The sequence below is a fragment of the Macrotis lagotis genome, unplaced genomic scaffold, assembly GCF_037893015.1.
Source record: "Macrotis lagotis isolate mMagLag1 unplaced genomic scaffold, bilby.v1.9.chrom.fasta BILBYCTG032, whole genome shotgun sequence".
NCBI lineage: Eukaryota > Metazoa > Chordata > Mammalia > Peramelemorphia > Peramelidae > Macrotis > Macrotis lagotis.
In genome coordinates, this window is record NW_027421939.1 from 373,063 (window position 1) to 385,203 (window position 12,141).

A 12,141-nucleotide genomic window follows, 5' to 3' on the forward strand; every position below is an offset into this window, starting at 1 on the left:
AAAAGACAATCTATGTTCTCAAGGAGTTGACAATCTAGTGGAGTCTATGAAAATGCTAAGATCAACTAACATTTCTTGTTAATTAAAAAAAATACAAAAGAAGTCGGGATGACATATTTTCAATAATCATTATTTGCCTTTCAGAATTATTGCTCATCTGTTTTCCCCCTTAATTTTCCCTGAAATTAAGACACTGTGGCTTACTGGATTATTAGGCCCTCACAATTCGGGAAGGTTCAAGTGTTCTCTCTGATACATATTGTTGGGGATCTCAAGATATGTCACACAAAACTCTTTTTTCCCATAGTCAAATTCTTTAATACTACAGGTTGCAAAGAAGCTATTTTGTGTAGAGGAGGTTCCTAATTAAGAGTACAAAATCTGGATGAAAACATAGACCAGATTAGAAGTAAAATAAATAATAAGATAGATTCATAAACATTTTAAAGATATTAATGTACCCAACAGATAATAAATACTACAGAGTAATTGAATGTAGAAGCACTTCTATTCATTCCAACTTGGCACCCACTAGGAAAACATTGTATATCATGTCCCAAAAATGAAGTCCTTGATTCCAAGGAGTTCACAAAGTACTTTTTGAGACAACTGTCATTAATGTATTTGAATTCATTACTGATCAATAGGTTTCATGCAGACATTTCTTAAGATTGTAGTACCATGGATGCCCTGGGCTCAGAATGCATTTAAGATGTCAGATGGTGAAAAAGATGCAGGTGGTTTGTAAAAATCTAATAAAATGATGTGTGATCTGCTCTAAACACTTATTCATATATTTAACATTCTAAGTTCACTTTTAAAATACATTAATATAGAGTGGTTCTTTTTTTTTAAAGATCAGATAGTAGATCAAATTGTTCCAAGTCACAAATAAGGAGCCAATTAGAACATGGAGCAATACTGACTCCACATTTTTCATGGATCTGGTTGTCGAGAAAAGAAAGGAGAAAGAGATTGTTGATCAAGGAGCTGAGGAAGTAAGAAAACCTTCAAAGATGTTACACCAAAAGATTGAGTAAAACAATGGAAAAGTAGTAAAGGCCAATTGATTCTCAAAGGGAATGAGTAAATAAAATGCCTGTATCTATCCAGGTAAAATGAAGTGGTCAACTCAATCGATAAGGAGATGTTCACATGGAATATTTTCATCAGAATTACAAAATGATGTTTTTCAAAGGAACATTGTAATTAAATGTTTCATAGGAAATAACAATTATCAAACCAACATTCACAAATCTTTATCATATCATTAGCACTGAGATGCTTATAAGATTATCAACCATAAAGCTCAATCCTTACATCTTTATTGATTAACTACTTCAATATATTTTTGAGGGAATTTGAGCAATTGTCTTTAAAAAATGTAAGCACTTGCTGAACTTAATGTTGACTGCATTACTATTAATGTGTCAGTAGTACGAGGTTCTAACAAAAGATGTCCTAGTTCTATCAGGTCTCTTAAGGCTATGTCCCAAGTTTAAGAAACCTTTATACATTATGAACAAATACACTAAATTAGAAGATAATTATTCACATGAAATGAGATTATTATGCAAAGATTTCTCTGGGATATTCTAAAAAAAGAGGGTGTACTTAGATGTATGTTGACTTTTTGTGTGTTTGTTGTAAGTGATATGTGTTTTTGCTTGATGAAATTCTGGAAAAGAAACAATAAGAATCACAGAAAGACTGCATTTTAAATGTTAAGATGACATTAGCAGGGGGTGGCTAGGTGGAGTAGTGGATAAAGCACTGGGCTTGGAGTCAGGAGTACTGGGTTCAAATCTGGTCTCAGACACTTAGTAATTACCTAGCTGTGTGGCCTTGGGCAAGCCACTTAACCCCATTTGCCTTGCAAAAAAACTAAAAAAAAAGATGACATTAGCAAGGGAAAATACACAAGAGAGAAAGTCTCTCATAGGATTGGTTGTGAGAGGTTAATATTCCATTTAAAGAACACTTATATATGAATGTCATTTGTTAGATTTACATGAATTTTGTAAAATCAGATAACACTATATTTGAGAAGTTAACAGACTTGCACATATAATGGTCATGAACAAAGAAACATTTTTCACACGTTATTAGCTAGCATTTTTAATTATCATTAAGTAAAAAAAGATCACCTTCATTTAAACATATCACGGAAATCAATGATACATTCAAAAATACTTAAACAGGAAATTTCACTACTATGAATACCAAACATTACATCTCTAGCATAAAGGAAGGAAAAACCTTCTAAATGACTTTTAAAAAGTAGACTTCCATATTTATTTCGAAGACACCCTCTCTCCAGTAGAATATATTTTCTCTTGGAAAATAACTCTTATCGAATGCTATCCATGGATTAAGATTCACAACATGAGATGCTTCCAGAACTGGACTTGCAGTAAAATTACTAATTAAAGTCTGTGGTTTTTTTCCATTCTTTTGTATGTCATACTGGATTCTGGCATTCAACTCTGTGAACATTTCAAAGCACATAAATGGTTAGATTTTTCTTATATTGTTGATGTTTTTTATTAATACTTTCATAATTAATTTTTCCCTGAATTCTTTCTTAATTCTGTAAACAATTCAAGTATGTAGAGTATTAAAGTTTTTGCTTGAGGCTGTTTCCCAACACATGATAATTAAAAAAATCTGAGTGAAAAAAAAAGGGTTTTCTAATTGTCCTGGGAAAATTTAAAGAAAAAATACCCTCAAAAGACACTTATAAATATGCGGTTCCTTACTAATGTAATATTTAAAGAATTCAATAAAAGTACTTGTATTCTATAAATTTATAACAGAAATTACTCGAGTTGCTTTAACAGAATCAATTTGGATGATAATGTCAGGCAATGCTTTTGCTGTTTTCTCCCAGGACCCAGGCAGTACCCAGATGACTCAGGGATGTAGTCTCTAAATGGAAAAGGTTGATCATTCCATTGATGTTTTAAAATCCCTAGTCTCTCAAATGTATAGCCATTCTATTATACCCATTTATGATTTTCACCAAGATATATAGCAAGAAAGATGCTACATCCTTTTTTTTTTCATTTAATGCCAGTATTTCTTAGCTATCCAAGACTGTAATCTCAAGCCTTAGGTATTTTCTTTCCTTTTGTCCCCTCCAATAGTTTCCCTCAAGGACCTCTTAACCTGTATAAAAAAATGGAGCAACTGGGTCATCAGGGAATCGAGGGGTATGGCTTGACTTGCGGTATAGGTCATAGGATGACCTTGAGACCTGCAGTTTCATTATCAGCTTTAGGAGATTATTTGCAATGTATACTATATTGCTATGAACCTGTTAACAATTTATAGAAATGCTTTAAACCTCTAAGTATTGCCATTTGGTTTAATATTATTAATGTTATTCTCATTTTCAAATTTAAATACCATATTCATTTGCTTTTACAACTACATGCAACAGTAGTTTTTACTATTCACCTTTTGCAAGGTTTTGAGTTTAACATTTTTCTCCTTCCCTCCCTTTCCCCATCCCCCCAACAGAAACCAATCTAATATAGACCCTAGATGCATAGATCCACATTTTTCATGATGTGAAAGAAATGTCAAAACCAAAGGGATTAAAAAAGGACACATGACAAAAAACATAAGTTAACTTGTAAAAACTGAAGAGAGTAAGATTTGGGCTCCATTTAAACTACACAGCTCCTTGTCTGGATATGGATGGTATTTTCCATCACAAGTGTTTTAGTATTGTCTTTGATTATTGCACTGGTGAAATGAACAACCATCATGGTGGATCATCACACCCTTTTGCAGTTGGTGTGTGGTTCTGCTCTTTTGCTCGGTATCGGTTCATGCCAGTTGTTCCAGGCTTTTCTGAAGTTGCATTCCACATAATTTCTTATTGAACATTAGTGTTTCACCACATTCATATATCACAGTTTGTTCAGACATTCTCCAATTTATGAATATCCCCTCAATTTTGACCTTTGGCCATAAATCCAAATTTTTCTCCAGAAGGCTTGGATCAGTTTACAACAACCACCAAAAATGCATTAGTTATTAGTTTGAAGACACTCCCTTTCAGTAGAATATTGTAAATATATTTTGTCTATTAGCTTATTATATTATATACTAATATATTTAGCAAAATTTTTAGTATATTCCCAGTATTCCCAAAACCCATCCAACATTGATCATTTTCCTTTTTATTCATATTGGCCAATCTGATAGGTGTGAGGTATGCTTTTCTCCAATCAATAATGATTTGGAGTTTTTTAGATAAAGAATCACCTTTTTATATCTGTTGACAATTTATCAATTGGGGAATGAAATGTATTCGTATAAAATGACTCAGTTCTCTAAATAATTTAGAAATGATTTCTAAGTCAGAAATACTAGTTGTAAAAATTGTTTCCCAATTGACTGCATTCCTTTTGATCTAGGTTGCAATGGTTTTGTTTGGACAAAAAACTTTTAATTTAATAAAATCAAATTTATTTCTAATATTCTCAATCTCTTCTTTGGTCATAAATTGTTCCTCTTTTCATATTTCTGACAGGTAACCTATTCCTTGTCCTCCTAATTGGCTTTTATGTCACCATTTGTCTAAATACTTTGCCCACTTGGTCCTTATGTTGGTATATATAGGGTGTGAGATGTTGATCTATGATGACTTTCAGTCATAAGACCTTCTAGTTTTACCAGCAGTTTCAATCAGAGTTAGTTCTTATCCTAGAAACTGGAATCTTTGGGTTATCAAACAATAGATTACCAAAGTAATTTGCTTCAGTTTCTTTTGCGCCTACTCTGTTACACTAATTCACCACTTGGTTTCATAGCCAGTACCAAATAGTTTTGATGACTGATACTTTATAATTTTAGATCTTGTATGGCTAGGCCACCTTACTTATCAATTTTTCCCTTAATTCTTCTGATATTCTTGAACATTTCTTCCTCCAAATGAATTTAGTTACTATGTTTTCAAGTTCACCCAAGTAACTTTTTTGGAAGTCTGATAGATCTGGCACTAATTAAGTAATTTGATTTAGATAGAATTATCATGTTTGTTATATTAGCTTGGCCTGCACATGAGCAATTGCACAGTTTTTTAAATCTAATTTTATTTTTGTGTAAAATGTTTTATCATTTCTGAGCCTCCCTTGGTCGCCAGTAGACTCCTACATAGTTTATGTTGTCTACAACTACTTTAAATATAATTTCTTTTTTGTCTCTTTTTTTGGGAATGTAAATGCTGAGGATTTAAGTGGGTTCACTTTATATCCTGCAATTTTGTTAAAGGTACCAATGGTTTGAAATAGTTTTTAGATGATTTTCTAGAATTCTCTAAGTGCATCATCATATCATCTTTAAAGAGTCAGAGTTATGTTTCTTAAGTACCTATTCTAATTCCTTCAACTGCCTTTTCTTCTCTTGTTATAGCCAATATTTCTAATACAAAATTGGAAAACAGTGGGGATTTCAAAATCCTTCTTTCACCTCGATCTTATTAGGAATGCTTCCGGCTTATTCACAATTACTTATTTGTAATGCTTGCTTATGATTTTAGAAAGATACTGCTTATTGTCCATTTATTCCTATGGTCTCTAGCATTTTTAATAAGAATGGTACTACATTGACAATAACTTTTCCAACATCTATTGACATAATGATAAGATTTCTTTTAGTTTGGGTATTGATATGGTCAACTACATTGATAATTTTCCCAAAAGTGAATCAACCCTGCATTTCTAGAATAAATTCTGCTGGATAGAGTATTATCTTAGTGATACTTTGCTGTAATTGTATTGCTAATATTTTATTTAAATTTTGGGCATCCACATTCTTTAGGGAATTTTTTTTCCTCTCTTTTGACTCTTCCTGGTTTAGGTGTCAGCACCATCTTGGTGTCACAGTAGGAATTTGGCAGAATACCTTCTTCAGCTAATTTTTCAAATAGTTTATATAGAATTGTAAACAATTGTTCCTTGAATGTTTGGAAGAATTCACTTGAGAATCCATCTGGCCCTAGATAGTTTTTTCTTATGGATTGTTTAAGTATTTAATTTACTCTTCTTTCAACCTGGTAAGTTTATATATATATATGTGTGTGTCTGTGTGTGTGTGTGTGTGTGTGTGTGTGTGTGTGTGTGTTTGTAGCTAGTCATCCATTTCAATTAAATTGTCAAATTTATAGGAATTGAGTTAGGAAAAATAGTTCCAAATTATTACTTTACGCTATTCTAATTTTCAAATTATCTAACTTCATTCGGCAAGGACTAACCTGTAACAGACAGTGAAGAAGAATTTATATAGCATATAAATAAGAACATGCTTAAAGCAGAAAAGGGTGCCCAGGGAAGGTTAAGAAACATTACCAGTCGTAAGATATTTTTATTATTATTATTATTATTTTTTGAAAGGCAGTGGGGTTAAGTGGCTTACCCAAAGCCACAGAGCTAGGTAATTATTAAGTGTCTGAAGCCAGATTTGAACTCAGGAACTCCTGACTCCAGGGCCAGTGCTCTATATACTGCGCTACCTAGCTGCCTCTATAAGATGTTTATTACCATGTCCTATTAGGTTTCATTTTCATTTCAGTCAGTGCTTTAGAGAACAAATCTGAATTGTTAGAAACAGATACTTTGAAAGTATTCACTATCAAGATCAAATGAATTCAATATATGAAAAGGTATAATCTCAATGGTAAAATCCCATGTTCTCTTGAAGTCATAGTTGTCTATAAAGATTTGCTAAATTTAAAATGGAGAAGTTTACAAGCAATCTGTTAAGTTTAGGCACTTATTATTTTCTTAATGTCTGTATTTGGGCTTACCTGTCTAAATCATTTAATTTTTAAAAAATTTTTAAATCAGCAGAATAGAAACTGTGCAAGTTTCTCTTCTTCTATCTTAGAATCCTGAAGTTTCTATTTCGTTGTCAAGATTTCAGATTCCAGATATTTAATTTGATGCTCCAATTCGTTTCTTATTGAAACTTTGTAATTTTCTATGAATACCATTGAGTTTTCGTGGCAGCTAGGTGGTGCAGTGGGGGGTGGCTAGGTGGCACAGTGGATAGAGCCCTGGCCCTGGAGTCAGGAGTACCTGAGTTCAAATCCAGCCTCAGACACTTAATAATTACCTAGCTGTGTGGCCTTGGGCAAGCCACTTAACCCCATTTACCATGAAAAATCCTAAAAAAAAATTACATTGGGTTTTCTTGGTAGGCTCTTTGGTTCTAAAAAAAGAATGGAATTAACAACAAAAGTGTTGAGTTGTATATGGAAAATGATAAGATGCATATTACCAGGTTTGCTAAGGTTTCATTTTCATTTCAGTCAGTGATTTAGAGAACAATTCTGAATTTCTACACATACTTATTTAGAAGGTATTCCTTTTCAAGGTCAAATGAACTAAATCTGAACATAATAAAATCGTACTACTCATAGTAGATCATTATGAAATTTATAGGGGTAATTCTAAAATTAATAGGGGTAACTCCAGAATCTTCCAGAATGTTTCATTTTTGAATTAAAAAAACTCACCCTTCAAATTTTCATAATTAAGCCAAGTTAAAAGGAAAACTTGATTGTATAAATGGTTAGATTCACCTATATACTATATACTATATACTATATACTAAACTTAAGGAGACCCACAGAAAAGAAGGCAAAGAATGAAAAAAAAATGGATTTTGCAGTTTGATCAGGGGAAAAAAACGTCCTAAACATTCATTTACATAGAACTATTTTAAAAGCATAGTAGTGATAATGTAACCTGCATGAATCGGCTGGCTTCTTTTTGCCTTTCTAAAATCTGCTGCCTTGCTTCTTCTTCGAGGTCATACTTGTATTGTTCTATTTGACTGTATTCCATCTTAGCCATTTCTAACTGGTGTCTGTGCCTCTTGACTCCTTCTTCCCATTCTCTTATATTCTTTTCCATCTTGTTATTTTTCTTTTCTAATTTTTCAAAGAAACTTAAGTCTTCTTGAGGATTTTTCCTTTTTGATACCACCTGTGGGCATTTTGAAACTTCTATTTCTGAATGTAGGTCTTCAACCTGTATAAAATATCAGGTTAGCAAATTACACAAATAAAACAAAGGTCTTCCAACTCAAATTCTAACTGAAAATTACTAAAGAAAAATTGCTTTTTTAATTCGGCTGTATTAAAGTATCATAATCCTTTTAACATTGCCACTACAAAATGCATTCCCTAAACAAAATTAAGCTGAAAGAAGAAATCATGAAATGAAATTACTAACTCTCGTAGTCTATTATAATCTACATTTATTCCTTGTATCATATTGGCTTCTGCATTCTCTAATTTTTTTTCAAGTGTCTTTTCTTCTTAGTTTCCAGTACTGTGAGTATCAGTAAAATTCATAGTACCAGGAATATCAACAAATTTTTCTTAAGTCATGCTAGGTTTAAAGCAATAATTAAAATTCCTTAAAAGGAATATGGAATGAAATGAGATTTTTTTAATCATTCTAATGACAACAATGATTCTATGGTGACAGATTTTGCTGAGAAAACAAATCAATATATACTCATTGCAATATCACATGGTGAGATATTCAATTACAGAGCCAGAGAAGATAATGTCTTTCTCATTTACAAAACTCTGGTGAAAGAACCAAGAGAAAATACATTTATCAAAGGTTCTTTTGTGTAAGGCCCTCTTCCTATTCCCCAAATGCCTCAAAAAAAATAAGCAAACAGTTAAGCAGGATTTCTATCTGTTTTCTTTCCACTGAAATAAACGATAAAGGAAAATGTGATGCTGTTGAGTTCAAAAGGGCAAACACTGGATGAATGTTGAAGTTAATTCTTTTGGGTAAATATTGATGAGAATTGCCAACAGTAGACTCCAGATAGGAAAGTTACTGATAGTAAGAAACATTGTTTCATAGAAGTCATTTCTCATTAGAGCAAAAAAAAAATAGCACAAGTATTAGTACTAGTTGCACTCTAGCACTTTAAAGTTTAATTTCAAAATCTCTTTAGATTTTCTCCTATTTGGTGGTGGTGTATAGTGGTAAAGTTCAGGAAATATCTCAATATGATCAAATATCATAATTTTAATAAAATAGTAGTAGTTTCAGTTGTATTAGTCAATCTATCATACTTATTGTTCTTCCACCAGATGAAAACATTTTTCTTCCCTAAAAGAGAAAATCAAGGTATAGGGCATATGGTTTTCACCTACTTATTGGAGGAAAAGCAATGAAAATCTTTGAATCCTCCCATAAAACAACTGCAGTCCCATTTTTAGAAAGTTCTCCCCTTTAATTCTGTTGAATTATCAAGTTTCTTAATATTTCCATTGATCTCCTTGCAATCAAACTGTTGCTTTATTTGTTCTTTGTCATTTTAAAATCGCTTAAAGACTTTGTCACTGATTTTCAAAATATTTCTCCCAGGTTTACAGAAGTAGAGTCTCAGAGGGATCTCAGATGTTCTAAGTTACATAGGGAAAGATGAACAAAGGTTTTCCAGCATTTGGTTTCTTAAAACAGTGCATTTTTCTTAGAGATCACTCTAAGTGTTAGAAATTTTTTCTCTGTGTGCATATATATACATAACTTATACATACACACACACACAGATGTAAAGATATACTGTAAAAATTATAGCAAAGAAAATGATGGCACATATTCATAATAGAAAATTAAGTTAAAAACAAAAGAAATTTAAACTTTTCTACCTTATTAGATAATTTTAAGTATGATAGAAAAATAAATTTGACTAATGTCTACAAAACTTTATAAAAGAAACTAAACTAAGAGAAACCAATGGAAAAATTGATAAAGGAAAAAGTTGGCATAATTAATTTTACTACCAAAGACTAACTGAATTACAGTATGAAAGTACTATTTCAAACCCATGATTTTATATATTAAAAACAAAATCTAAATTTTCGACAAATGTCTTATCTAGTTAAATAGTTGGTGGTCCTGCCACTTACTGCCCATATGAGAAAATCACAGAAAACGAGACCAGGTATTAAGTCTGTAAAAAGATATCTATCTTCAACAAAGAAAAGTTTTAAGCAAAAATTGTTAGTAAAACAAAGACAAAATATAGTGAAAAACAAAAAATATGTAATGGGACAGAAAAAATAATTTTAAAAAGTGGCACTATTGCCACACAAAAATATTAATGCTTAATGAATAGCCATAGTCTCTATGAAGAGGATAACTATATAATATCCCACAATATCTCAATTTAACAGTTAATTAGAATTGTTAAATTATTAGTAGCATAATTTTTAAACTTAAACATTTCAAATGATTTATTCCATTGCAGGCTTTAATTTTATCTTTGGCATAATTTTAGAATAATAATGTCAGACTTTTCAAAGTGAAAGATATCATCTGCCTGCTGAAAAATTCAAATTTTTAATTTAACTTGATCAAAATTCATTTGAATTTCATTTCAAAAAAGTTAAATATTTGTAAAATACCTTCAAATTTAATTTAAAGACTTGCCTCTATTTTTGCCAGAACATTTTTATCTTCAAATTTCTGGAGGAAATCCTTCAACTGTACAAGGGCAAACTTTTTTTTAAAGATGCCATGCTTCTGAACATCTTCAAGCTGTTCTTGAAGCAACGCATTTACTTTCTGTATATGTCTTATACTTTCTTGGAAGGATTCCTGTTCGACAGCGTATTGTTTTAATTTTTCTTTTACCATTTGAAGTCTTCCTTGAAGCAGCTTATGTTGGGGCTGGTTTAATTCGTTCTGTGTGCTTTCTAAAGTTAGAGTCTTTGCTCCGAGGGAAGTGTATAAAAGGGAGAGCTCATTTTTGGAACCATTAACTGTACTTTCAGCATAAGATAGCTCTTGAGAAAGGACACTAGTGTTATCTGTTAGACTAGACAACTCACAACTTAGTGTGTCCTCTGAATGAAGCCAATCTTGTTGAAAGTTATGGGGAAGGTCTACTTTTAATGTCTGACTTTGTTCATGATCATGGCCCGCAAAAGTCAGATGGGAATGGCATGTTTCAATTTTAGCCTCTGATCTGACTCTGTTTTGTTTTTCATTCTTGAATTTAGATTTCAGCATAGCATTTTCACTTCTGAGAATGTTTATTTGTTCACTCAAGTGGCATATTGTTTGTGTTAAAGCTTCTTTGTTGTCTTTTAATTCTTTGCTAAGTTCATTCTTTTCTTCTAAAATTTTATTCGCTTTTAAAAACTGATGAATTATTTTTTCATTATCTTTAATTTTTCCTCCTTGTGCCAGTTCCAGTGCAGCAACTTTTTTCTTTAGGCCATGAATTTTATGTTCCAAATGTTTTTCTCTTTCATGACTATCAGCAACCTAAACACAATAAACAGGAAAAGTGCAAGTGAAAATAAAATGATGTTTCTGATTTCTCCTTGATAATGAAAAATGCACCCCAAGTACAAGGAATGATAATATATTTGAAGAAAAAATAAATTGAGGGAATTTCTCCCCAAAGAACAGACATTAAAAATGCTACATCAATCAGAAGACTACTTAGGATATTCACTGTTCAAAGCAAATGGACATTTCACTATGTGAATTAACACCCATTTTACATGCCCTGTCTGACTTTCAGCATAGTTTTCCCATCCTTTTCTGAATCCATTCTATTCTAGACTGACATTTCATAATATAATGATAAAAATAACAATACCTAATAGTTATAAAGGCATTTTAGAATTTACAATGTACTTTTCCTGCATTATCTCCTTTAAGCCTTGCAACACCCATATGAGAGTTGTAGCCATGTTATTTATCCCCATTTTACAGATGAATATATAAGTCCGAAATTGTTTAACAATCTACTCATTTTCATAGAGCTAGCATTAGAAGCAGTAGCTGACTTCAGGTTGCTTCAAACTGCAAATCTACACTCTTTTACAATGAGTCATTTCTGCTTATGTGTTGAAAATGTGATGTTGTCCTACATTTAGTCTCCATCTTGATAAAATTATCTTAGTTGGAGATCAATAAAGTATTAATAGAGATAAAATTTCTTAGTATACAACTTGAGAACAATCTGTTCTCTGATAGCTCTGTAGCTTTTTCATAGCATGAATGTGTTGGACCTTTTAGCTCTTATCAAGTCCAGAACTCTCATGTTAGGCTGGGGAAAAGTGAGGTCCAGAATATCAGT

At 31.8% G+C, this 12,141-nt stretch overlaps 1 protein-coding gene across 11 annotated transcripts in view; it reads right to left on the minus strand.

Annotated features, from left to right (window-relative positions):
• Window positions 1-2,104: 2,104 nt before the first annotated feature.
• Window positions 2,105-12,141, minus strand: part of LOC141504033 (uncharacterized) — a 101,412-nt gene continuing 91,375 nt past the window's right edge. For 9 of the 11 annotated variants that reach the window (XM_074208871.1, XM_074208875.1, XM_074208870.1 and 6 more), the window contains 3 exons: window positions 10,479-11,318; window positions 7,761-8,045; window positions 2,105-2,486 (listed from right to left, as the gene is read on the minus strand). In XM_074208871.1, coding sequence (XP_074064972.1) covers window positions 2,481-2,486; window positions 7,761-8,045; window positions 10,479-11,318 — 1,131 coding nt within the window. In that variant the 3' untranslated portion in view covers window positions 2,105-2,480. The remainder of the gene's footprint in view (window positions 2,487-7,760; window positions 8,046-10,478; window positions 11,319-12,141) is intronic. The other 2 variants (XM_074208879.1, XM_074208880.1) reach the window with 2 other exon arrangements.